General features: G+C 44.7%; 1 protein-coding gene across 11 annotated transcripts in view; it reads left to right on the plus strand.

Annotated features, from left to right (window-relative positions):
- DTNA (dystrobrevin alpha) overlaps positions 1-27,901 on the plus strand; it is a 222,776-nt gene that overhangs the window by 177,490 nt on the left and 17,385 nt on the right. For 7 of the 11 annotated variants that reach the window (XM_064170648.1, XM_064170651.1, XM_064170649.1 and 4 more), the window contains 7 exons: positions 1,686-1,810; positions 6,859-6,939; positions 9,247-9,336; positions 17,657-17,744; positions 20,102-20,202; positions 21,519-21,632; positions 25,559-25,655. In XM_064170648.1, coding sequence (XP_064026718.1) covers positions 1,686-1,810; positions 6,859-6,939; positions 9,247-9,336; positions 17,657-17,744; positions 20,102-20,202; positions 21,519-21,632; positions 25,559-25,655 — 696 coding nt within the window. Of the gene's footprint in view, positions 1-1,685; positions 1,811-6,858; positions 6,940-9,246; positions 9,337-12,927; positions 13,006-13,630; positions 13,724-17,656; positions 17,745-20,101; positions 20,203-21,518; positions 21,633-25,558; positions 25,656-27,238; positions 27,383-27,901 lie in introns of those variants that run through there. The other 4 variants (XM_064170655.1, XM_064170652.1, XM_064170656.1 and 1 more) reach the window with 4 other exon arrangements.

Consider the following 27,901-nt stretch of genomic DNA (forward strand, 5'->3'; position numbering starts at 1 on the left):
TTTAAACAACCTGCTGAAGCTTAACACTTTTGCCATGTGAAAGGTGTCCCTGCCTATGGCAGGGGGGTTGGAACTAGAGGATCTTTAAGGTCCCTTCCAACCCAACCCATTCTGTGATTCTGTGACATTGTCTGGTTTTGTGTTGATGAAGCAGGCAAGGGTTAAATCAGGTTTGCCAGTCACAGCACTGCATCCCAGCAGATCTGGATCTGTAATGGATTTTGCTGGTCCTAATTACTACCTGTTGCACAGACACCAGTGGCTTGAGTTTAGTCTCGGAATAGGAGAGTGCCCACTGCCTAGCTCTGACTCCGTTCCCAACAGCAGTTTGTGCTCTAAAACCATTTTTTGCTACAGCCAGGAAGCTGTAATTATAGGTGGGAAGTGACTGGAAAACTTAAGATTTCCACTCAGCAGAAGACAAAAACGTGGCTGTGTGCCCAGTGGTTTCAAATGCTCCCTTGTCAGAAACAAAATGGTTTACTTTGAGCCTGAAATTCCCTGGCTGCAGCATTTGTTAGCACTTGTTCAGACCTGGTTAGTGTTTTCCCAAATGCATCCACATCGAGCTCCACCTTCGTGGGTACAGTGGAACTCAGCTGTTCTCAGTTCAGAGTGAGATCACATCAGTAATGCAAGAGAAAAAGCCTGAGCTTCAGATATTCAGACTGGATTTCTGCAGTAGAGATGTTTCATTATGCTCTTGGTTACAGTCATAAGTCGCTGCAGGATGTGAGTGCACAAAGCCATCCCACTCCTGTTAAGCTCCAAAAGGATTTCTGCATTTCAGCATGTGGAGCTGGTTTTTGAGGGGAGGAGGCAGTGCAAGGATCCCTATCCCTGTTTTGTTGGCAGAGAAGCTGCAGTGGATTGGGTTCCCAGAGAACCTGCCACATAGTCTAAAAGACACCCTAGGTCTCCAAGGTCTTAGAAGAGTGCTCAGCTGCAAACAAAAGCAGAAAGCACTGGCTAGTTTTTGTGTCACTGATGAGATTTCAGGGTGAACACCGTGCTTCTTGCACAGGACCTCCACGTGCTTTGGAGACAGTGACAATAATCAGCCTCTTCTGACACAGGGTCATGGTGGGGGCAATTCCCACCATGCATCTGCCTTAAATTTCCCATTCCCTGCTGTGGTGGCAGGGGCTGGAGCAGCCACAGGAGGTGGAAGTGCAGCTTTATAACAGCAGCTGAGCAGTACAGGGTGCTGGAGCTGAGGAGGGAAATGCTAGCAAGGAGGAGGAATATAGCAGCTTTGTGCCTGGCCTGCAACTGGGAAGGAAACAATATCCCATGCAGTGTGTCTGTATGGACAGACATACGCAATTCCTTCTGCTTGCACTCCCAAGAAGGTGAGCTACAAGCCAGCTCCAGTCCAGGCAACACTGACTTTGTGCTGTCCGTTCAGCACTCCTTGGGTGCAGCACTGCAAGGAAGCCATGGCAGCTGCCTCTGTCCATACAGATATACCCTCCCAGCCCACTCTAAAGGCCTCTGAAGGTAAGAGTAATCTCTCCTCCAAACTGAGCAGTCTTTGCCTTACCAGACTCTCAGGGGGAGAGATGGGGGGAAGGGGTCCATAGGTATATAAGCTGTAGAGCTTGCTGTTGTTTTGTGCTTCCTGTAGCAGAAAGAGTATGAACCTTACTTGTCCAGATTACCTCTACCTTCCTTGTTCCTCCCAGAAATCACCTGCTAAGAAGCTAACTAATGCACTTAGCAAGTCTTTAAGCTGTGCTTCCAGCCGTGAACCTTTGCACCCAATGTTCCCTGACCAGCCTGAAAAACCTCTAAACCTGGCTCATATTGTGTAAGTATCTGTGTGCAGTAAAGTAAGCTTTCCTCTAGGAGTTGCCCACACCAGTGGAGATGCTGTAGCTCTGAACAAAACAGGGGGCAGCTGTGGCCTATCAAGCTCAATGCATCACAAGTGCAAATTTGCTGGGGAGGGTATTTAGTATAAATATGTTCTTCTGGGGTATCTTCACTTGGAGAGTTAGGAGGCTATAAGCAAATAGGGGGACACGATGTAGGTGTGTCCTCATTCTTCCCAAGAGATATCCCTGGAATTTCTGGGAGCTGAAGCACTTTGGGATGTATTCATGCTGAGAGCGTGGGTTTTGTCACCTAGAGACTCAACATCAGTATATCACAGGTATGTCTTGACACAAGGCACCAGGGAAGAGTGAAGCATGACCAATTTTGTTGAAACCAGGATTCTTGCTGACTTTGGTGGAGCTGTGGCTTTGGCAAGCCTTGAAGAGTTACATGAGTCTGGTGCTCTTTACCTTTTCACAAAGCAGTTTCAGTCACTGCTTTTTTTTTTCTGCAGGACTCCAGAAACTCAAAGCAGAGAGAAAATGTATTTGTGCAGGATGGGGAAATGATCACTTTGGGTTTATTTGTTTCTGAGGCATGCCCACCATGCATAGTGGCAGTTACTCAGATTTTGTCTCATTTAGCAATTTGCTTTACCTTTTTCCCCCTGAGCCCTTTAAAAAAAGAAAAAAATCCCAAAGTAGTTACAATTTCCATGGAGTTGAGGAAGAATCAAGATACTGATTAGAAAAAAGTTACAAGAAATTAACTTGTAAAAAAAAATTTCTCTTATTCTGACATATTCCTTAAGAAAATATCTTTCTTAGCCATCTTCCCAGGGGGCATTTCAGGCAGCAGCCATTCAAATTGTATTTGCCTGGTGCAGATCTCTGTTACTGGCTGCTGGAACTAATCCAGTCTGTGTGATTACTGCACATATTGACTTTTGTCAGTGCTGAATGAAGGGCAAGTGCACACCAGCCACTGTGGGCTGTGTGACCCCTAAAAGTTCACCTAATCTACCTGACATTTGAAGGTTAAATCGTGCTGATAGTCCTCCTCATGCTGTTAGAGCAGAAGTTTTTTGAAGGCATAAAAGAGTGCCCTGCTCTTCAGACACAAGGTGTCTCTGGCAGATACCTGGTGCCAAATCCCTGTTACACTCAACTGTCAGCTAAAATCCATGCACCCCTTCATGGAAGACAGTGGGAGGATATTGTTCTTTGGAAGAAGTCATCTGGAGTTGGATGTGCTGAGCTGCTCCACTGCTGTGCGTGGTATAAAAGCCTGGCTCTGCTGGCAAGGCAGTGAGAATTTCACAGTGCAGATTTTGGCTATGCTTAAGAGAACTGGAAAGAGACACAGAAGATGAAACTGAGAGAAGCCTCTGTTCCCTGTTGCCTGGAGGCCCTTGAAGGCCTGAGGGTATGTCAGAAGATGATGGGTAGTGAAAACTGGGCTGTGTGAATGGATTAAATGTGTTTAGGCAAGGCAAGGGGAAGGTATCATAACTGAGTAGAATCTGCTCCAAGTCTTTGCTGTGAAATGAACACCTTCCCTTCTTTCTAACCACACAGACATAATTTAGGGTGGTTGGATGTGAGAACAAACCACCATCTATTTTGTTTTATGATGAAATTCCTCTTTATTCATAGATTGAAGGTGATATAGCTTGTAAATATATATTGGCTATAATGATACATGAGTGAAGAACCTGCAAGGTGTGGAAGTAGCATGATCTACAGCATAACTCACTTAAATTAGCTGAGGGGAGAGAGATGCTGTAGTACCTCATGGAGAATATCTTCTCACCTATGTGACTTTTATTTTTAAATATAATGGATGTTGAGAGAAACAGCTCTGGGCAGGAATCCAGACAGTAAGGGTTTTATATGTGCATTAAACGGAAGAATTTTGGCAACAAAACAGTATTCCTTTTCTTAGCTGCTAGCTTAAATGGGGACAAGCACTCCCTGCATTGCTATACAACCTTTCCTTTCCGTTGTTCTTCCACCTTTGAGTGGTACCAGACAAAAAGACTGCCTGAGTTTTCTTGCCTTACTGGTGCCACACAAACTTGTCAGTTATGGAACAAACACATCTGAGGCTTATCTGGAGAGGTAGCTGTCAAGGTGTCATTAAGCTAACGGAGCAACTTCCCCCACCTGTGGAGGGGTCTTTTTCCCTTTCTATACATAACAACAAAAAAGAGACCCTGGGCTGCAGAAATGACATATGGCATTGGCCAGTGCATCATGGAGGTGCTTTTCAAATGCATTCTGCCCTGGCCTGGCTTCACTTCTATCTAAGCCTGAGAGAGCATTATTTTTGATACCAATGTAAAGAGGTTAGGCCAGCATGGGCCCCTTTGGATAAGTCCTCTTATTTAATTGGGTTTATTACTGTGGGCGTGTTGTGCCATAACAAGCATTTGTCACATTGCTTGCTGCATTAGTGTTGTCTTCTGCTTCCTGGAGGAATGGTGATTTGAGTGTTGTCATCTTCCTTTTATCAGAAAGCTTAATCACTCAGCTTCCAGAAGTGTAGAAATCACCTCAGATTGATGTACGTTTCTAGTCAAGAGCTGAGATTTCCTTTGCTTTTCTACTGTTCTTCCCTTGCCACATCACCCATCTGCATATGGGTGTGTGAACATCTATTTGATGTTCAAGCTGAACCTGAGGAACGTGGCAGTGGGCATCAGCCTTTGAGAAACTTGGCTTGGGAAAGCTCAGATTTGTTTAATATATTTTACTCATATAAGAAATGACAAATTAATGCTAATCACAAAACCTTAGCAAGGCCTTGGAGTTCACAGACATTGGTACACAAGAGTAACTCTGCATATGTGAATGGATCAATGACCTTTTATGTGGAGAAGATTCTGTGCAGTTTGCAGAATTGGGGTCATAAAAATGGAGTGTGTCCAATGCACTACTTAAAGCACATATATATTAAACTGACAGTTTAATTAATTATCTCTTTTCCATTTCATTCTGGCTGCAAAAGAGATACTTGGTGAGTATTTTTCTTCTTTAGTACCCTTACTGGAGGAAGAAGCCTAGAAAAAAGTGGGATAATCTCATTATTACCAATCCATTTTATCAGAGTCCAGAGCCAAATAAACAATTGTCTTTGAATACAGAGACAATGACAGGGAAGAGCTCTTCTAGGGGTTAGAAACTTTCTCTTCCACACCTGTTCTGAGAGAATGCTTAGAGAAAACATAACTCTGAGGTGTGTCTGTGGTTGTCTGCTGAAATCTGTGGGTTTGACATGGGAATGCTCTTCCTGCCTTTCTCTGAGACTGTGTTGAGCACCAGCCTCTCCCCCCTTCTCTGCTATTTAGAGCTCCACAGCCCAGGACTGGACCTACCTTTCAGAAACCCCAGCCTGTGCCCAGTTAGTTTTTTTAGTGTGATCACTGGCCACTGGTTGCATTGAGAAGAGCACAAATGCAGTGCTCACACATAGCTTGTGTGACGTAGTTGGTATCAACTATTTACCCTACATCAACTACCAGTTATAATGCCCAGGCAACAAAATACTAATTGCTTACTCAATAAATAAAATTGGCCTCTAAGTATTCTCTTCATATTCAAATCTCTGTTTCAAGACTCCTACCACAATGACCCTTTCCAGTGGATTGCCTCTGAGGGCCTCATTCTAGCTCTGATGGAGTCCATGAATAGTAGCATTAAACACTTCCCTGTAAGTGCAAAGAGCACCAAGGTGATGCTTCTCAGATTCATGGCTGACCAAAACTGGAGATTTTCATCTGGATCTGGAGGTGCAGGGTTAGGCTAAGTTGTATTTTAATACGAATAAATAACATGCCAAATCCTACAGCTTTCTAGTCCCAGTTTTAAAGATAGTAAAATTGGTCTGGTGCTATTGTGATCAGAAATCCATTTGGGCTTTTCAAAGGCCACATTCATGCTTGTTTCCTAGTAAGAAAGCAAGCATACAGTAATGGTTGACTTCTGTGCAGAACTGGCTTTGTTTCTTTCTTACAAATGGCTTGGATGACCTGCTTGTTGTCTTACCCACTTGGAGCTCTGGAGTGACTCTTTTGCAGATGGCTACTATACTTTGATTTACACATCTGCAGAGTTCAGAAAGCAAATCAGATCTTTCACAGGGCTTAAACTTGAAATCTAGGCAAGTTGAAGTCTGAATTGTAAGTGGCTTCAGGTTCTGCTCCTATCTGATTGAAACCCCTGTGATTTTAATACCTTAGTATGTGTATCTTTTGCCCAGTGTTGCCTAAGAAGCCCATTAAGAAGGGGAAATTCCTCCTTAATGGGTACAGGAAAAAAAAATATGCACAAAATATTTTTTAAGAGTAGACAATAAAAGAAAGCAGAGGAAATAATCCTTCTCATTTCAATTTTAGTAAGAGCAGGAAGTGAAGAATGTAATAATAAAGCCATTGTTATTAATGGGTCCTCTTAAAGCAGCTACTGGTTTTGAATTTTGAGTTGGAGCTTTGATATTGAAGTTGAAAAGCTTTGCAGGAGAGTGCTCCATATATTTTATGGGGCACTGAGGGCTATGGGTACACCCTGGTCACTGTGTGAATGGCAGTACAGAGCTTAGTTCCAGGAATAACCTTATGAACAGATGTGGCATTTATTGGCAGTTACCCCCTGCAAACCTCCAGGGTGCCACAGGGAACCTGCCACCAGTGCTCAGCCTAAGCGGTTGAAAGCAGTGACTGCACTGTGGACTACAGGCTCTGGAAAGTAAAAAAGGCAGAGTGGTTGTGTTGCTAAAGCAGAGTTAAAAATAGCCATCAAGCTGCTTAAAACTCACCTCAGCACACACAAAATCCTGCTTTCTTTCCAGGCCTCAATAATGGTGTCTTTTTCTTAGCTTTTGGTTAAAGACAGAGCATCTTTCATTTGGAACTATTGCTACTTAAAGCAGAAGATATTGGCAGCAATGTTACTTTAGCAAGAAGCACATGTAATTGTCTGTAAATACATGAGGAGTTTTGTTTTGTGCAGGATTAATACAGGATATTTTGCCTTCTTCTAGGCCCCCTCGACCTGTAACCAGCATGAATGACACACTCTTCTCCCACTCTGTTCCCTCAGGAAGTCCTTTTGCAAACAGAAGGTGAGTTCTCATCTTAATATATGTTAAACCACAGTATGAGAGTAGTGGAGGGATCAGTTCTCAGTTTCCTGCAGAAGAAAGGCAAACCCAAACGAAAATTAACAGGTGTAAGCAGAGTTATTTTGGCCTGGTACAGAGGTAGCTGGATGGAGAGCTGGAGTCAGGGCACCCCAAGCTCCTCACAGTAGAGCTTTGGCTCTCACTTCAACCATTACATCCCGCTAAATGAGCTGACACACAACCTAGGCACCCTCCCACAGGGGCTGAAGATGGGCTGTTGGTGAGTAGTCATTTCATATCATCACTGTGGGAACAGAAACTGGGACATGCCATTGCCTACTGTGAATACCTGCATCGTACTTGAAGATAGGACATGAACAAGGAAAAAACGTGTTCATAATTGCAAGATAGAGCCAAGACATCCTTGCTCCTGCTAAGCCATTCAGATGTTCATTAAAGACCAGAAGAGAGAAAGAATAGGTGTGGCCCGTGGTGAGCTTCCACAGACAAATCAGAAGACAGTGGTTACAGAGGTTAATCCCAGGCAAAGGTGCTTGCCCATGCCTCCATCATGTGTGTGAAGCATTTGCTGGCTGTTTCACCTGATCTATGTAAGCCTTCCAGTGTACATAGATGAGCAGGTGGAAGAAAAATAACTTCCTGCTGTGCTGGGGAGGATGAGTGATATGTCTTCCTGGGGTGCCTTTAGTTGCTTGGTTCTTGCTGTACTTGGTACTTCATGTTCCCAAGTAACCAAACACATCCTCTGAGTGTGCGTGGCTATGTTTTTTAACACCAAAACCACACCTGCAGTGTTCCACACTGCATTGTCAGAGTAAAGATGCTATGCTACTACTTTAATTGGTGAGCTTTATTACCAGGAGCTGTAACTGTAAGCTCTCAGTGTTAGTAGCTGCTGAGTGTGACTGAGATGCTTTCCAAAAGCCAGTCCCAGCGCAGTACCCCAGACAGTGCCTGTACAGTGTCTGTTGCCTGTACAGACAGTGAGATTGCTACTGCATAGTCATTTCTGTTGTTGAAGTATGTGGAATTGATTGTGCCAAGGCAAAGCAGGATAACATATTTGTGGCCTCTCCAGGGCAGGTCATTTTGAGCAGTTCTCTTTAAGACTGTAGTTATCCCCAAGAAGTCCCTGTGCTTGTTCACCAAAAGGATGCTTTGCCATTTAGACCAGGGAGCTGCAGTAATAATTGCAGCACTACTTACTGTGTGTGATGGTTTGGGTGTTCCCTGTTCCCCCCCCCCCCCCAACTTTGGAAAATCACCCAGACTAGACTCAGCCACTCTGGAAATTGAATGAAGCTTTCTATTTACAGCTTAGCACAACAGACAAGCAGATAGTTACAGCAGATAGAGAAATACACAGGTTAGAAAACTAGTAATACTGAAACACAACAGCCCTCCCAGATACATGAGCCCCCTTCCACCTTCCTCCCACCCTCTCCCTTACCCCAGATCTTGCTTTATACTTAAGGAAAGTTTGGAGGGTCAGCCAAGTGGGTTAGGAAGCAGGTGGATTAGTTACACAGATGGCAGGTTAGGTTAGAGAGTGAGGTTGAGCCCCAGAGAGACAGAGAGCGACTCTGTTATCTGTGTTTATATTCTTGTTCTTGTATATCTCAGCAAGCCTATGAGTGAAGTAGACATCACCATTGTTTCCTTTTTACAGCTCATAATCTAATTCTTCTCACCAAAACATTCTAGGTAGCTTCAAACTAGCACACTGTGCTGTCTGGTTTTCTTTGCATATGAAAAAATGCTGATTATTTTATTTTTGTCATCTTTAGTAATTCAGCAGAAAGCTTTCAACTGTCAGTGTCAAGTGTGTGTGGTCCCTGAGCCATTAGAATGCCTTTTCTCCTAGAGGAAGAATTCCTTGATGGAGAATCTCCTGAATACAGGAGACAATTAACTCCCCACCATAGGTGCCCAGAGTTCCTTCTAAGTAGGATATCCTCACACAGCAAAGAGATTCTATGATGCAACAGTAAGTTCTGGCGTTTTTATAGTTAACAGGTATGCAAAGCAATTGCATTGCTTGTGCATTAAAAAGCTGTTGTAACTTTACCTGGCAGGATTTTAAATGTCTGACATCTTATTCTCATCATTTTTATCTCTTACACGTTTAATATCTATCCTCTTATTGAAAGAAAAGGCACCCTCCAGACTCTCAAGTCAGTATCTTTGCTGAATGGTTGCAGATTGCATTTATTGTAAGGAGCCCACTCTGCTCCCTGGGTGTAATTTTGGGGGTATTAACAAGGTTTCATTGTTTGAATCATTCAGGTTACTTGGGGGTGTAAGTGCAGCCAGTCCTGTGGCTGATGAGCATTCTCTTATAAAGCTGTATGTAAATCAGCTTCACAACAACTCACGGTCAGTATGAGAGCACTAACCCACTAACGGCTGTAGTGCACTAGATCATTAGCCACTCTGCTAAACGACTAAAGATAGTCTTTAAGGAAGGCTCTGCTGGGCTAGAGGGTTTCTGTGGCTCTAATTAGTCTTTTGAATAGATTTCCTGCTGGCTGTGGGCTTTGCCAACTTCCCTTGCTTCTGCGCAGCACAGACCTTGCAATTTTACCCTTTCACGTAGGATTAGTATTGATGTATCGGGAGGAAATTTGAAATGCTGGGTTAGAAAACCAGGGAAATAACCTTTATGATTTCATCATCAGAGTGTTACTCGCCTGCTGCATTCTTGCCTGGGGAACGAAAGAGGCTGACAGCGAGCCTGGAAGCAGCCCCATGTCTCCCAGGCTGCCTCCTCTGCACAGCCCTCGCTGCCGGTGGTCACCACTCTGCAGTCAGCACCGTGTGCCGGTTCCCTGCCCCAGATGCCTTAGCTCTGCTTTGCAAAGTGGCCGCAGACAAGGCAGATCTAAACCCTGCTAACGCTAAGGAAGACTTCCCATTTATGGAGTGAGCAGTGGATTCAGCCTGATGCCTCTGGTTGCTGCAGCCTGTTTCCAGCACTCCCTTTCATCCTGGTGACCCAAAGGAAGAGCCTGTTTCATTCTGCATGAAAGAAACATGCAGCTGGAGAAGAACACTTTCCCCATCTCCCTCTTTTTTTTCCCTATGAAGTGTAATGACCTTTCTTTTTTTCTTTTTTGATTAATCCATGAGCATTAGCTATAATTCAGTAAGAAACTCCTGAGACCAAGGTACATTTCTGCTAAATGCCAAGTTCTTCAACCTGTGCTAGGCTAATAACTACCTTCATTCATTCTTTTAGTTTTTTTACTGTTATTATTGCCCTGGGAAAATGAGGCCTCGTTAGTGGAAGCTCATCCTCTCATACATCAGAGAAACAGCTCAGGACAGCTCTGTTTTGCAGTTGTGCTGATTTTATATTAAATGCTCCATGATTCATATAATAACAAAAGTTGTACAGAGAGTACAGTGTCTAACTGAATGCAATCAGTGCTAAGAGCTCTGCTGGCTGGGCTTTCGCTGCAGATGACTTATGGTTGCTTTAATTTGTGTTGCAATCTAGTCCAGAGGTTTCAGATAGCTTTACAGAAAGCTTGTGATGTAATTAGAATGTTTATGCGAGGGAGAATTGGCTCAGGCTGTCGTTTGTGGCATTCCCATGGTATTTATTTCAGCTGGTTGTGCTCACAGGAGAACATTACCATTGGCAACCAGGTGCTCCCCGTAGCAGGAAATGCTGAATTCAGCAGACAAGAGTCATTCTGCTGCTGGAAATGGATATGGTCTCCTAAGTTCAGCACAATATCACCTTCATTTCTGGATTTGTGGATGAAATGTAAATACAGTGATGAATTGTGGGGAACATCTGAAAGGAGATTGAGCATTGGATGCTCTTTGCAGTTTAATTGAGTCTGAAGCACCAAGTTTGGGTGGATATGCCATTATTCTGAAGCCCAAAGGATGCCAGATTCAGGCTTCTGCTGAGATGCTTCTCAGTTTATTCAACCCACTTCAGAATCAAAATCTTCTAAATTTTCTCTGCTTGCTTTCCTCTGTTTGACCCACCATGTCCATAACAGCTTCCATGAGGTGATGGCTGTAAAGACTACAGGCCTCTTTCTCCTGAATGTATACAGTCCATATCAGCAGTGTGCTCTCTACAGCTCAAGAACAACTTTAAAGCACTTGTGTTGGAGAAGAAGAAACAAAAGACCCGTGATCTTCTCCCAAATACCATATTCAAGTCATCTGCTGCACTGAGCTAATTAACCACAAGTCCTGTAATGTTTTTACTGTAGCTTATATTTAGGTTTAAATCTCATACTTGGTTTTGTGATCTGTGATTACCACAAAGGCAGCAGAACAAGAGAATATTTATAGAATCAGCCAAGTTGGAAGAGACTTCCAAGATCATCCAGTCCAACCTAGCACCCAGCCCTAGCCAATCAACTACACCATGGCACTAAGTGCCTCATCTGGCCTTTGCTTGAACACCTCCAGGGACAGTGACTCCACCACCTCCATGGGCAGCCCATTCCAATGCCAATCACTCTCTCTATGAAAAACGTCCTCCTAACATCCAGCCTAGACCTCCCCTGGCACAACTTGAGGCTGTGTCCCCTTGTTCTGTTGCTGGTTGCCTGGGAGAAGAGACCTGGCTACAGCCTCTCTTTGGGTAGGCAGAGGTCACTCCTGAGCCTCTTCTTCTGCAGGCTGCACACCCCCAGCTCCCTCAGCCTCTCCTCACAGGGCTGTGCTCCAGGCCCCTCACCAGCTTTGTTGCCCTTCTCTGGACACGTTCCAGTATCTCAACATCTCTCTGGACTTGAGGAGCCCAAAAGTGGACACAGTACTCAAGGTGTGGCCTGCCAGTGCTGAGTACAGGGGAAAAATAACCTCCCTTGTCCTACTGGCCACACTGTTCCTGATCCAGGCCAGGATGCCATTGGAACATGCAGCAGACACTTTTCATTGCTGTCCAGTGCAGCACTCATTCAGCTGTCTTCCAGCTTTAGCTTAAATCAGTAGGGCTGGGGTTCTTAGCACACCCTCCAGTATCATCTGTTTCAGTACCCTGCAGCCAAGCTTGACCTTCTAAAGGAGTGGAGTGGCAGAGATCTCACCTTACTGAATTCCTTCTTTGTCCTAATACTGAAGGTTTTGCTCTTCAGCCCATCACAGCCACGTCTGCTCAGATTTCTCTCTGTCACATTTGTGCAGTACCACCTGCCTTTATACACAGCCTGCTGGGTGCAGGGGTGCATGCAGGGCACACATATATCTCTTCCTCAAAGACATTTACAGGGTCAGTAGCCAAGCCAAAACATAAAGGTGAATAGCTTTTGAAAAGAAGAAAGTAAAATAGATATTTTGGCTTGCTTTTTGTTTGTTGGCTTTGTTTAAACCAAAAATGCTGCAGCATGAAAGGAGAACTGAACATTTCCATCTCTGCATTTTTAGCCACCAGTGGTATTCTGTTAAGGGTGTCTTAGCACTGGGAAAGAGGTGGTGACTGCACTCTGTTAAGTAATTAGGTAAAAAAAGAGGGTTTGGTCAACTAGATATTTTTTAATACCAACAGAACAGTACTCATGAAAGTTAAAGTGGTGCATCCTGTGCCTGGATCTAGATAAGCACATTTACATAGGTTGTTGAGACTGTCTTATGGCAGATGTGGGGAAAAGCAGTTTAGATGTTCTGGTGAAGCTTTCCCAGCTTGAGAGCTGCATTTAAAGAGTGATATTTATTTGAGACTCCACCTAGAGACTCCACAAGCCTTCAGCTCTCCATTTGTGAGAGAAGCACATTTTTGTTTGCCTTTTCTGTCCTGAAGTCTTTGTAGTTCACTTTTGGGGAACAGGAGGGAAAACTAATTCCTGACCTTGCATTTCCTCAGCATTCCTTTAAAGCTTCTCTTGCTACTTTTATTTAGTCCAGGGCAGTTGAATGAGTTTCCCCAAACTCTGTTCTGTAATGGATTTCAGACATGGCTGTTTACACTCTTCTTAGTTTTCCTGTCTTATTAACTAGCTCTCCTTCCAAGAATACTGAAGTAGAGCAGAGCAAACTTCTGGCTAGGGCTGCTCCAGCTTTCTTGAAGGGCAAAGGGTAAGTTGAAGAGAGAGTATGTTCCTAGCTTGCACTAACACAGTTAAACCAAAGCCTTTTCCTCTCTTCCTCTCATTTTTAATGCACTCTAGAAACATCTTTCCTGAGAAAACTGTCATAACCAATTAACCCAGTGAGCTAAGTAGAGCATGTTTAAATATATATACACCTGGATGCATGAGGTCTTGATCAGGCACTACCAAGGTAGTCCAGCTTGTGATCTCAGTGTGTTAATCATGTGTGTAACAAAGGTGTATCTGATGTATACATGCAGTGCACAGTGTATTGAAGCAAACAGTGCTGACCTCACAGTCTGCTGTACTCTGAAACAGATGCTGCTGTGCAGCTCCAGTCCCTGGCCCAGTCTGACATTCACAGCCTCATTTCTGAGACTGGCTCTGTAGTCGAGTGAGACTCTGCCATCCCCAGGCATTAAACACTTAACCTATACATTACAATAACAACAAAACAATCTCTGTGCTTGGTTTTGGTGCGTCAGTTTTGTTCTAAGAACACTTTAAGTATCGCTTCCTAAATTCCCATTTCACAGTCTCACTTGCTCCTGCTTTCTCTGTTTACTTCCCTCTGTCTGTCTGGATGCCCCTCTCCCCCATCCCTGTTCCAGGTTACAGTACAGCCTCGATGTAGCAGACAGGCTGGCTGATGAACATGTTCTCATCGGGTTGTATGTCAACATGCTGCAGAGCAGCCCCGCACGGTTAGTGCAGCTTTGGCACCTTTGGGGACCCCAGCCGAGGGATTCTGGCTGAATGCTCTCACTCTTCTGGCTGCCAGCTGAAGCAGCTCTTTGTGAGCATTAACCTAAGGGGAATGCATGTGGGGCATGTCCTCCCAAAGCTGGTGCATTGTGGCAACCACTGTTTCTACTAATACTGAGTAGCAAGGCATGGCAAATGAATGGCTGCCAGGCTGAACTGGGCTACTGGGCTCTGCTCACTGCAGGACTTGGTGAGGGTTGCTTAGTGAGGAATGGCTGCCAGGCTGATGTGGGATACTGGGCTCTGCTAACTGCAGGACTTGGTGAGGGTTGCTTAGAGAGGAGTGGCTGCCAGGCTGATCTAGGATACTGGGCTCTGCTTACTGCAGGACTTGGTGAGGGTTGCTTAGTGAGGAATGGCTGCCAAACTGATCTAGGATACTGGGCTCTGCTAACTGCAGGACTTGGTGAGGGTTGCTTAGAGAGGAGTGGCTGCCAGGCTGATCTAGGATACTGGGCTCTGCTCACTGCAGGACTTGGTGAGGGTTGCTTAGTGAGGAATGGCTGCCAGACTGATCTAGGATACTGGGCTCTGCTCACTGCAGGACTTGGTGAGGGTTGCTTAGAGAGGAGTGGCTGCCAGGCTGATCTAGGATACTGGGCTCTGCTCACTGCAGGACTTGGTGAGGGTTGCTTAGAGAGGAATGGCTGCCAGGCTGATGTGGGATACTGGGCTCTGCTCACTGCAGGACTTGGTGAGGGTTGCTTAGAGAGGAGTGGCTGCCAGGCTGATCTAGGATACTGGGCTCTGCTCACTGCAGGACTTGGTGATGGAACAGACATCTTCATTGCCTTGTATACTTTTCTTCTGTTTTAAATGTAGCTTGTTTTTTTTTTTTTAATTAGTTTAATTTTCACTGCTTTCTTTAATTTTTATCTGCAGTTATTTGATACCTCAACTGGTACAAGTTTTCCTTTCCATCTCCCACCTTTAAAGCCTTGAACAGGATGGTCATTAAAGGAGAAACAATGTTAACTTTTATGGAAAAGAAGGATCAGGGACCAGGATATTTGTATGCAAAATGTTTCTTTCAAAAGGATGTCTGGAATCATTCTCTGGAGGGTCCCAAATTCTGCACACATATTCATAATATTTTAAAGCTTGTGTGTATTCCACTGTGTCATTGTCCATGAAGTTGCTGAAGTAAAACAAGTGAATTATGGCAAATCAGAACTCTTGAGTTATCAAAGTCTTGGCAGTGGAGGTGACTGCTGCTGTGCATAGTTCTGTGCCTAACGATCATGTAAAACAGAGGCACTGCAGAACTAAATTTATCTCAGGCATTGGAATTTAATTTACAAAGCTTTGGGGCATTCATAGACCAAATCTGATGTGCTGCTGCACCTGTTTTGTGACATCCACCTAGACAGGGATATATATCAAAGACATTAAGAGTGAGTAAGAGGCAAAAAGCTGCAGAGGCTCGGTTCACTCAGTAAATGCGTTACATCAGGGGTTAGCTCAAGCCTGAGAGCTGGGTTGCAGATTGTGTTGTGCCAACAAGTGGAACCATCATCTATTCCTTTTCCAGGATGGATAATACAGTTGCACACTGCTGTAAAACGGAGAATTGACGCTGAATGCCTGCTGGTTTTGCAGCCATCTGTTAGGATGTGATGTCTCAGTCCTTATAGGAAAGTTAAAATCAGCTATGCTGTCAGGAGAGTAACCCTTGTTACACCTGGCTGGCATAACAGCATGCATCTGCAGGAGTACCTTGTCCCTTTCTTTCTCTGGATGACATAGCAGGACAATAACCATGAGTATGTAAGAAGCAGAACTGTACAGATTTAGACAAATACCTTTAGCTTGGATCTTTTCAGAAGCTAAATCAGTTAACCCACAAGGATCTGACTAAGTATGGAAGTAATTTATATCTGTAACAGAATAAATTAAACAACCTAAGTTGAAAAATCAGTGTTTGTCTACCAGCAGAAGTCTTAAGTGCAGTCTGCAGCACAAGCTGAGCTTGCCCTCTCTGGTTCTGACTTTGGACAGATTTATTGTCTTTCTAAACGTCAGAGTTGTGGTCTGACAGGTTATTGTCAGGATGAGGAAAAGATGGTGTTTATCTCTTTTCCCTTAGCAAGCCATAGCAAGTCCATATGATGCCCACTTTAATGATCAATGAGTATCATAGAATCAGGTTGGAAGAGACATCCAAGATTATCCAGTCCACCTCTCACCCAGCCCTGTCTAATCAACTAGACAATGGCACTAAGTGCCCCATCCAGGCTTTTCTTGTACACCTCCAGGGATGGTGACTCGACCAGCTCCTGGGGCAGCCCATTCCAATGCCAATCACTCTCTCTGGGAAGAACTTCCTCTTAATATGCAGCCTATACCTCCTCTGGCACAGCTTGAGACTGTGTCCCCTTGTTTTGTTGCCGGTTGCCTGGGAGAAGAGACCTACCATCACCTGGCTCACCTCCTTTCAGCTGCTACTCATCTTTCTAACACAGCTTCTAAATCTGAGTCCATTTAATCCAGCCAGACAGAAGGTGCACAATAGAGTTCCCTGAGGTACCTGGGGTTATGAAGTCACTGAGAAACTTTGGAGAAGCACTTCCTTTTCCTTTTAAAGATGCCAATTCTTCAAGAGCAGATCTTGCACAAGTGCTCTTTTCATCTGGAAGGCTTTTGGATTTCAAGTTGTAATTGCTGGCATAAAGAGGATTGAGATGCTTGTGCCTGAAATAACCCTGGTGTTGAGCAGTCTTCTGACATGTGAAGCTCATTCACCAGCAACCAGTTGCATGCCATGAAGAGCCTGTGGTTAGGGAGGTGTGTGCCTGTCTCCCTGCCAAAACACCAGGCAGTTACCAAGAGTAAGGGAAGAGGTCAGACTTGCCTCTGCCTGGCATAGTCTGCAGGCTGGCCACACAGCACAGCATCCTTCTCACCTCTTCTCAGGGGCTTTGTTTTTTCCCTCTTATATATACTGAATCTAATGCAGTGTAGGACTCTAAATCCTAGCATTATCCAGGGGCAACTCAGTCATTTTCAGATTTCATTTTTTGGCATTTATTATTTTGAGTGGTTCTCTGCAAACTTCTAAATGTTCACAAATAGTAAATAGGTTGTTATTGTGTTGCCTCTTTCCTACTCGTCTGACTAAATAGCAGCCTCCATTTAAAGTAAGAACATCTGGCAAGGGTTTAACCTTGGAGAAATATTTACCTTTTATATCTTTAGGAGGAAAAAAAGTATTAAGAGGACATATTTTGAAGGAATTCAGCATATTTGCTGTTGATTTCTTATGCTTGCTGACCACCATTATGTCATCCTCTGACATTTTCCTCCCAAATATCAAGAAGCCAAGAATAAGAGAGAAAATCTGGTCATAAATTCCTAGATGAGTGGTCCCAAACTGTTAATCCATGAGACTTTGGTAAGTGCCCTGCAAAAACTGTCCCTACATACCGTTTTCTGTTTCCAATCTGACAAAGGTTCTAAAGCTTTCCCAGCAAACACTCAGAAAGTTTGTGTCCAAAAAGTGATGACTCTTCTAAGGGATATGACAAAGATGAGAAGTAAAAGCAAATGCTGACTAGTGATCCTGACCATTTCCCACTCCTCTTTGAACAGAGTAGTCTGCAAGTTGCATCTTGCATGGCCTTGTCCAGGAGTGGCAAACTGCTGCTGTTACTCCCTATGGGAAGGTCCTGCCTGGCTCCTGGAGCTGATCCTTCTAGGGAAATGACCTTCCCACTTCTCTCTTCCGCTCAATTAACAACTACCAGTGGTAATTTGGTGACATTTTGCTTCTAGACTCTGCAGTGAGGGTGTGTGAGTGGCCAGAGTGACAGAGCAGTGCCAGCTTTCCTGACTGATATTAACATATCTTCCCTCCTTCCCTCCAACCCTGCCAGTGTGCTCGACAGCGCAAGCCGCCTGGATGAAGAGCATAAGCTGATCGCCAGGTACGCAGCAAGGCTGGCAGCAGAAACTTCTTCATCAGTAAGTGTTTTAATTAAAGGAAGGTACTTTCCTTCTGTCATGTTCCAGGGGCTTGGCAAGATCAGGGAAATTACATCTGACAGTCTTAATGATTAATGGATTCTTTTTCCCTGTGCCTTCCATCAGATGCTGTTATGCTCTAGTAATAACAGTTTTATGCAGAGCCCGCATACTAATGCATATCATCTGTACACTGCTGCAGTGGTATTTAAACAATTACAGCAAAAGGAATCTGACATCTTGAACTCAGGACAGACCAGAAAAGGCTGTCTGGACTAGCTTTGGTTAAAGGTTAATGATTTACTGCAGTGGAGAAGTGGGGTGGTGAATCCATTTTACTGTTTAAGTTCAAATATCAGGGCCACTAGGGCCCTAAGTGCTGAGAAGTCTAAAGAATGATCCTTAGCAGGATGACTTCAATGACCCCCTGCATTAGCCCTGGCTCCCATTTTCATTTCAATCAGAGCAATGATTATTCTGCTCTATGTATCCCAAGATAGAAGATGATGACAGGCTAAAAACCTCAATAACTATATTCAGGAGTAAGAGAGAATGAGGCAGGAACCTAATCGAAGAATATAAAATCTTAAATGGCACAAATAAGGTCTGCCTGGTTACTTTTTTCCATCTCAGCACATTTGATAGAACAAGGGACCATAAATGATGGTTAAGTGAAAAGCAGCCAGTCCAGAGTGCCCAGAAGCACATTTTCACACCAAGATTCACACTGCAGAATCAATTAAAAGGGTGAAATCAGGCACCACTCTCCATGTGAAAAACACTGAGTCACGCTCATCCCACGTGAAGGCATTAAGGATGAATCTGCCACCCTGTGCAGCCATCTGTCATGGAAGATTTCACACCACCTGCAGCTGCAGGGGAAGGGAAGGATGCTCCTGCTTTGCCAGCCCAGCCCAAATGGGTCCTTCCCAGATGTGTGAGGCTGTTTCAAATCTAAGGCAACCTGTAGGTGATGGTCCTTCTTTATGGGAACAGGGTTTCCCACTAATGATGTCTTGGGTGCAAACTGGGAGAAATCAACTGTATCTGATGTGTGTCTGTGATATGGGGGGAAACTTAGGAAACAATATTTAAGTAGCTTTTAAATAGAGCTGGTTTGAAGGAAAATGCTGAGTTTCTTGTTGCCATCCATCTGTGCTCTTTAAACAAAAGAGACAGAAGGTAAAGAGAAGGCTTCTTTAAGACTTTACTGATGTTCATTCTCTCTTTTAAGGGAGATGTGTTAATAGCACTGGGCATTCAGGGTAGAGGTCCTGGTTCCCCCTGTATCACTTTTGACATCCACCAGAATGTGTCAGTTCTTCTCCATGCTCTGCTTCTCTGTGGTTGAAGTGTTAATGGTAAAATGAACCCAAAGCAGAAAAAGCAGTAAACATTTGCAGACATAAAGTCCTGTCCTTTCCCAGAGGTTAGCACCAATATGTATCTGCATCCTTTTAGAAGGTCCACTTCCTGGAGCAAGAGGGGACAAGCATCACAAAAAGTTGTGCTCCAGAGTTACACTTCACAGGGTTTTTATGGTGAGAAACACTCAGACCACAGCAGAAACTCAGCAGTTTCTGTAGTGTCTGATTCTTTCAGGCTGGAGTTAGAAATAGTTTGGTATCTTTGATAGCTGTGGAACTTCAAATCTCTTGCTCTACCTTGTCATTAATACACACAGGAGTGTAATCAAGGAGGACAGCATTTGGTTATTGCTGATGAACATGAAAAAGAGTGAACAGTCCACATGAAGGTCTAGTGAGCACTACCTAGTTTGTAGAACCAGTTTCATTCCTGCTTCATTTTACTGGGGTGAAAAGGCTGTGCTGTCTGAAGGAGTGGGGAAAGAAGTTTTCTGAAGTGTCACCAGAGTGTGCAGGAAAACTTGGCCAAATGAGCCACACAGCCAGACTGAAAACTGAGTGCAGCTCACTGTACTTTCAAGAGAATGAAGCATCGCTGCACTGGACACGAGTCCCCTTCTCTTTCAGAGGGAGACACAGGGGGCTGCTTCAGTGTGTTCTTCTTGTCTCTGGTGTCAAATTGAAGAGCCATATTACAGCAACTGCCGGCAGCAGTGCCTTTGCCTTTGATTGGTTCAGAGGAATCCACTTGAAGAAGCAGTGAATGACAGGATGGCAAACACTGAGTCTTATTTACTCTAGCACTTACCCTTCTTTTACTAGCAATGGAGCCATACTGGTATGAGCACAACATGGATGCTCTTTTGTAAGTGTAGGCAAGCCTGGTGCTGCATCTTCTGCAAGCAGATCTCAGAGAGCAGGTCTGTGTTGAAGTCCCAGGTGTGTGCTGGCTATTCCTCTTCCAATGCAGCCTTCTCTTTTTTTTCACAGCAGCAGCAGGGTCAGCAGAGAGGGGCATCAGATATCTCCTTCACCATTGATGCAAACAAACAGCAAAGGCAGCTGATTGCAGAGCTTGAAAATAAAAACAGGTAAGCATCCACAAAGCACCTGGTTTTGTTCTGTGCCATGTATTGTGTGCGTTTGTTTCTTAACATCTTTTACCACCTCATTCTGTGAAATGGGCTTGCACAGGCACCTCCCCCCTGCAAAAAAGCACAGGTCAGAAAAAGGTCCAGAGAACATGAGAAAGGCTTTGAAATCCATGGCCACCCTGTGTTTTGATGAGTGCACCGTTCAGTGATGTGATGTAATCATTGATACTTTACTGTTTGCAGCTGCTGTTTGTTAAGAGTTTAGGGAATAAAAAAAAAAAGAAAGAAAACTCTTCTGCTTCCAAATCAGCTTAACTGGGTTGGAGCCTCTGCAGCACTGTAACAGGAGATGATAAAAGGATCAGTCACACTGGTTGTGTTATGCTCCCCTGCTTTTATTTGTGAAACAGATGATTAAAGCTCTCCAGAACACAGTCTGCCTGGAAAAGGTTTACAGAAGGGTTAGCAGCAAGATAGGCTGCTGATCAAATGAGACATTAGGTGTGGATGTGGCTGAGACTTGAGAGAGTGTCCAGGAGGAGCAGACCAACGAGCCCCAAAAAGGAGTGATGCTCGTTGGTTAGCAGCACTGGATCTGGGTATCAGCCTGCCTGATGCCATGAAGTGTGTGGCAGCAGAGCTGTGATTTTAGTGCTGGACTGTAAAACAGAGGCCAGCCCAGACCAGATGGTTTCCTATTCCAAACTCTGCACTGCCTTCTGTCACCATGTAATGAGCCACCAGCTCCTGACTCGATTTGCCTCTCATAGTTCAAGGCTGCCTCCTGACCGTCTGCTCTCCAGCACCTTGGGAAGAAGAGACAAAACTCACAAAGGTTTCCCCCTTCTGCTGCAGAGCTTTGTATTAGCCTTTTGACAGCACTCCAGGGCTGGCAAGCCAGTCCTAACAAGTCCTGTTCAAGTGCTCCACCAAGACTCGCTGATCGCTCTCACTTCTCTGCTTCCACTGATAGTCTGGTTTTAAGTGCTAAATATTTTCTCTGACAGGCAAGAGGGGTGAGGTAGGTTATTTTAATTGTTAACTTCAGGTGGTGCTTGAAACGTTCATGGAGAAGAAATAGAAGGGAGCAATTTAATTAAACACAGAACTCACTCCATGGTAAAATCCTAAAAGCTTCTTTATGAAATATCCAGACCCCTCTCCCATTGCTGAGGGCTTCTTTTGTGGGTTGGAGCAGAGTCATCCCTACGTTGATGAAGAGCTCCACACAATCAGACTTCTCTTGCATGCCCAGTGAGCTGGCTGTTTGGAAAGTTACTGACTGGTAGTCTCTGCTTCTTCTCCTCCTCAAGAGAAATCCTCCAGGAGATCCAGAGGCTGCGGCTTGAACACGAGCAAGCATCTCAGCCCACACCAGAGAAGGCACAACAAAATCCCACTCTCCTTGCAGAGCTCAGGCTCCTGAGGTAAGACCGCAGTGGTAGAACCTCTGACCGTGACTGGAGCCAGGCAGATGTTCTCAATAGGAGGAGAAATAAGAGCTAAGCCTGGCTTACAGGTCTGGGGGCTTTTGAAAGGGAACAACACAGAGTGTCTATTTGCTCCATTTTCAGAGCAGGCTGTGGTCCTAGAAGTAATTAACTTATGCCTTAAACAGCATGCATGAGGAATCTCACATATTACTCATCTACATTCAATTAAGCATGTGCACTAGTGTTTGCAGAGTTAGGCCCTTGGGTCATTTGGAATAGGTCCCCACAGCCCTGTCCAAACGGTATTGTCTGGGGAAAAATGTTGTTCTGGCAGAGGAAATGCTTCTACAAAGACTTCTCCTTTGTGCTAAAGTAAATACAGAGCTACTTGAAAATAGAGACAAGAATTAGACATTCCCTTCTGGAGATTCTCCCCACATGTTGCCTTCCAAGGAGAGGTCACTTCTCCTCATAGTGTGGTCAGCAGGAGCAGGGAGGTCATTCTGCCCCTGTACTCTGCACTGGTTAGACCACACCTTGAGTATTGTGTTCAGTTCTGGGCCCCCCAGTTTAGGAGGGACATTGAGATGCTTGAGCGTGTCCAGAGAAGGGTAACGAGGCTGGGGAGAGGCCTTGAGCACAGCCCTACGAGGAGAGGCTGAGGGAGCTGGGATTGGTTAGCCTGGAGAAGAGGAGGCTCAGGGGAGACCTTATTGCTTTCTACAACTACCTGAGGGGTGGTTGTGGCCAGGAGGAGGTTGCTCTCTTCTCTCAGGTGGCCAGCACCAGAACAAGAGGACACAGCCTCAGGCTACACCAGGGGAAATTTAGGCTGGAGGTGAGGAGAAAGTTCTTCACTGAGAGAGTCATTGGACACTGGAATGGGCTGCCCGGGGAAGTGGTGGAGTCGCCGTCCCTGGAGCTGTTCAAGGCAGGACTGGACGTGGCACTTGGTGCCATGGTCTGGCCTTGAGCTCTGTGGTAAAGGGTTGGACTTGATGATCTGTGAGGTCTCTTCCAACCCTGGTGATACTGTGATACTGTCAAAACCAGGCTGCAGAGTGATCCTTTTTGTCACATGGGAAGTGAGGAGTAATGTCACCTGCAGCAGCCAAAGCTTTAGAGGGTCATTTCTCCACTTATCCCACCGAGCTGAAAACACTGGTGTGGACGTGTCTCTGTATTAGTCAGGATACTCTGTGTGGAGTTACTGACTGCCATGTATATCACAGTGAAAAAGTGCAGTCATCATTGACCCAGATCTGTAGGCTCCCTGCAAGTCCTGAAGTTCATGTTGTGAGAGCCAGACAGAGAATCAGAATCATAGAATCAGCCCGGTTGGAAGAGATCTCCAAGCTCATCCAGTCCAACCTAGCACCCAGCCCCATCACAAACACTTCATGTGAAGAGAGAACAGAGTTTACAAAAAACTTTCTTTCTAGTGAAACAATGCTAGATTAAATTTTAGCCCACCCCCTATAAAGCAGTTCCCTCATAAGAAGACTAAAGAACACTTTTTAGCCGCTTAGGTGCTCCTGACACAAGTAATGTTTTAATGGTCTGGGATCACTGTGAGAAATGGTGCTAATTTTGATCTTTACAAGTACTTTTCAGCTTTATTGCTGAGTTTTCCACACTAAACTATTTTTTCTGGTTTCCAAATAATGACTTTTGCTATCCAATCAAAGCCAAATTAGCTCTCTCATTTCTGTGAGTGATTTTTAGTGTGTAATTACTTCTAAATATCTACAGGCAAGTGACATTCTGCAAGACATAAAGGACTGCCTGTGATGGAAATGTGCACACAGCATAAAATATAGCAATAATGTAGCTCTTGTGTATCAAGCCTGAAGTCTTCTTTAAGCAGGTTTAGTAGATTAGTTTTTTTTTGTGGAGTTGACAAATAAAATTCATCATCCTAAAAATAAAGACATAAATAAGGAGATGAACTTGCAGTGTTGGCAAACTGACTGCTTCACTTTTCCCTCTCTTTGGTTTTGTTATGCATATTAAAAGTGTAATATCCTTCTTTGAATCTCCTCATGTGGCATGTCCCTAGCACAGCAATGCCAAGCTCCACCGTGATGGTATCTTCTCTGCTGGAACATGCAGTGTCAGAGTCAGGAAATAACTTCTAACTTGTGGGTCTCTGCTGCTCTGCATGCCTTCTGAAACCTTCACCATTTTCAAGGCATAGGATTGGCTTTGGATTTAGAGTGGAATCTCGACACCTAGACACTTAGGATGTCAGAAGGCTGTTCTCACCATGCGTAAAACATCAGGACTCAGAGCGGCAGCACTGACTTGCAACTCCACAGATTTGGGGGGCTTGAAGCAATTAGGACAGTAGGGCAATACAATATTAAGAAGTGCAGGAATCTGTGTGTTGTATTATGGGTATACCTCCCCTGGCACAACTTGAGACTGTGTCCCCTTACTCTGTTGCCGATTGTCTGGCAGAAGAGCCCAACCCCACCTGGCTACAGCCTCCCTTCAGGTAGTTGCAGACAGCAATGAGCTCTGCCCTGAGCCTCCTCTGCTGCAGGCTGCACACCCCCAGCTCCCTCAGCCTCTCCTCACAGGGCTCTGCTCCAGGCCCCTCACAGCTTTGTCGCCCTCCTGTGGACACCTTCCAGTACTGCAACATCTCTCTTGAATTGAGGAACCCAGAACTGGACACAGCACTCAAGGTGTGGCCTGACCAGTGCTGAGTAGAAGGGCAGAATAACCTCCCTTGTCCTGCTGGCCACACTGTTCCTGATCCAGCCCAGGATGCCATTGGTTCTCCTGGCCACCTGGGCACACTGCTGGCTCATGTTCAGCTACTATCTATCAGCACCCCCAGGTCCCTTTCTTCCTGGTGATCCTATTGTGTAGGTGAGAGAATGGCACATGTGAGCAATCCAGATGAAATCAGTGTGGCTTGTATCAGTAACATACAGGCTCAAAATCAGGAGGTTGTAGTTTCCTAAATATTGGAGGAGTGCTTAGGCTTGGCTCTGGTGCTTTCTCCATTTTGGATTAAGTGGTCACATGCTGTAGGTAGTACAAGGCTCACACATAGGGGTTTTATCTTGTTTGCAGCACAGCAGTCTGTAAAATACACCTAAGATGTAGATCTTTTCGATAGCAATGGTAATGATTTTGCAGCTTCCAGGAGGCAGTGATTTCATTTTGTACTTCTGTGGGGCCCTCTCACACAATTGAGTGATTGAACATGTGCAAGTGCTGAATCCCCATCCCATGCAGGGCAGCTGTGGAGAAGCAAAGCTGTTCCCATTTACCTGGGCACAAACTGGCTGTCACGCTTGGAGCGGCTCAGTGTTCACACTGCCGCAAGGACCTGCAGTGAGCTGCCAGTCCAAAGAGCTGCTTTCCAGGAGTTGTATCCCCACTCTGTGACAGTCTTACTTTTGCTTTCAGAGGGGGGAAGAAAAGAGTGAAACAAAAGCAGATTGCTGCATTTTTCTGGCTGAATTTCTGAACTCTTTTAGCCCCTCTCATATCTCTTTCTGTTCAGTCTCCTACTGTAATTTCCTGTCCTCTAGGGCATGGCTTTAATTTCTCTTGACAGCTACTGAGGTTATTGACTAGAGAGAGATGAAAATTGTCAGGCATTCCCACAAGGGAATATAACACTAATCTGTATGAACCTCAGTTGTTCTTTGCAGAAGGGCCTGTGTCGGTGTCTGTCGTTTCCCCCATCACTCTATTCAGTCCCATCTGATCGTTCTCAGTGTGAGGGAAGTCCTGAGCTTTCCTGCAGCCCCCTTTCTGAGCACTCTGCCAAGTTCATAGGGTGTGTTTGCTCTCCTGTGGTCTATAGACATGCACCTCATAGGTGGGCTGCAGGGAGCAGTGCAGTTAAAAGCTGCTGAACTGTGAGGGGTGAGCTCTGATCAGATCTGCTTCTTTCTCAGACAGCGGAAGGATGAGCTGGAACAGAGGATGTCTGCTCTCCAGGAAAGCCGGAGGGAGCTTATGGTTCAGTTAGAAGGCCTCATGAAACTGCTGAAGGTAAGGAGCTCCACCTGATACTACCAACACTGAAGCAAGAGAGAAGAGAGAGGAGATATGAGCACAAAATTCCATCACTATTTCTACCCATAACATTTAGCTTTGTTTCCTTTCCTTCCTGTTTTTGCCGTGGTCTTTCAGTTCAGAGATTTCAAATGATGATACTCCTGTAGTAGCACTGCAGCACCATTGCCACCACTGGGTGGAACATCAGAGACAGGCTCTGAGCTATTAAGGAGTTAATACAATCTTTTCAGTAATACTGCAACATAAGGCAAAACATTCCTGATGTGCTCTTTCGTTGAAGGATTTGGCCACATCTCTGGATTTCAGGTTAGCTGTTTCTGAATCAGCCATTCAGCAGTGTCCAAACATAAAATATTTTGTGGTCCAGTTTTGGATGTTTATAAAATTTAAGCAAAACCCAAACAAAACCCCAACCAATTGACACAGAAATGAGCTCACTAATAACTGAGAACAACTCAACACTGTACACCTTTGCCTAGTCCAGCTGACTGTACAGGTTGCTTTTGGTGGTTCCTTGGCTTTGCCCACTCAGTTGCTGGTTCTGTCAGATATGCCATTTGACAACCACATCTAACTCTCTGCTATTAGAGATGCTTCCCCAGCAATGCTTGGTCATCTCCATAAATACAGAAGCAAGCCCTTGTTAAACAGATGAAACACACTGCAACAAAGGGTCTCAGTTAAAAATGAAGATCTCAAAAAGCACACAGAACTATAGAATCAGTCAGGGTTGGAAGGGACCACAGGGATCATCTAGTTCCAACTCCCCTGCCATGGGCAGGGACACCCTACATCAGGCTGGCCACAGCCTCATCCAGCCTGGCCTTACACACCTATTTTCATTTCTATCTCTGTTTGCAGGTCAGTCTCTGATTGGAATAGATGGGATCCAGAGCACAGAAAAGCCAGTATGAGAGCTGTGTGCCTTAAAAACATCTGTTTTTAAGACAGATTAGAGTAAGATGGAAAGTGTGTCTTTATTTGCAGGGTCCACCCTGTTTTACCTGATATGCCTCAGGGATAGGCACATTGGAAGGAAGTCTTTAATAGCAGGAGAGTCTATTTTGTTGTTGGCCTAGGCAGATATAATGGATGCATGAAAATGCAGTGGAACTTGGGTGAAACATGGCTGTGATAAAACCAGACAGAAGCTCACTGAAGTCCATTTAGCAACATGTATCTGCATCAAAGGATGATGTCGTTTGCATCTCCTCAGGCACATGCCTCTGTAACCTGAATGCAGGAATTGGTAGTACCTGAGCATCAGAACCCACCAAACAGCCAGCAGATTTCTGGGAGCTAGACGCAGACAGGATACTTTTTGCTCTACCTATGAAATGCTGTAGCACTGCCTGGACAAAGAAAGTTTGGAGTAGCAAATGATAGTGGCTTTCTGCACGCTTTGCACTGTCCTGGTGTTTGTAAGTGTGCAGAGGTGGGGCTGTAGCCTGGTCCCATACCTGCAACTGTCTCAACTGTACTCCAAATTTGGCTTTGTTCTCTCTTCTTCACTTGCATCCTGGCTCATCTCATGTGCTGATCCTCTTTTTCTTCAGGAAGAAGAATTGAAACAGGTAGTAAGTTACCTCCTTAATGGAGGCCTTACTAACTCCTAAATGTGATTGTGTTCTGTGATTTGATTTACTTCCTTTGCTTGGAATGTGTGTGTGTTCTCCTGATCAAAATTAATACTTTGCAGTTCTTTCAGACATTGTTTTCAAGGATCTTGTAGTAATTTTCACAATTAACCATCACAGTGGGGCACAGCTAGAGGGTTTCTAGATCTCTTTTTCACTCCTCTAAATAAGAACTCCTAAGATATGGAAACCACCACCCAAGTGTAGTGAATCCAGCCTAGAATATGAATGAAGGAACACTTCTACCAGAGATAGCATTTCAAAAATAGAGTGAGAATTTTGGAACTCTAAGAAAAACATAACTGAGTTCAAACTAGACCAGGGCAGCCTCAGCTGCTTAAATACAGAAAGGGTGAATATTTGTGGTACTGATGGTAAAGTTCAGGAGATTTAACTGGTTTGTGGCTTTTTTAGTATTGCAGTGGGTCTTGAAAAGATACTAGGCTGAAGACAAGCACTTCTCAGGCAGCAGCCTGATTTATGAGTCAGAAGAAAATGTTTCATTTTAACAAAGCAGGTTTCCTCTTGCCTTCACCAGTAGAAATAGAGTCAGAAATCTGATGTCTTCTGCCTAGAGCATGC

This window comes from Pogoniulus pusillus, chromosome 34, assembly GCF_015220805.1.
Source record: "Pogoniulus pusillus isolate bPogPus1 chromosome 34, bPogPus1.pri, whole genome shotgun sequence".
NCBI classification, from domain to species: domain Eukaryota; kingdom Metazoa; phylum Chordata; class Aves; order Piciformes; family Lybiidae; genus Pogoniulus; species Pogoniulus pusillus.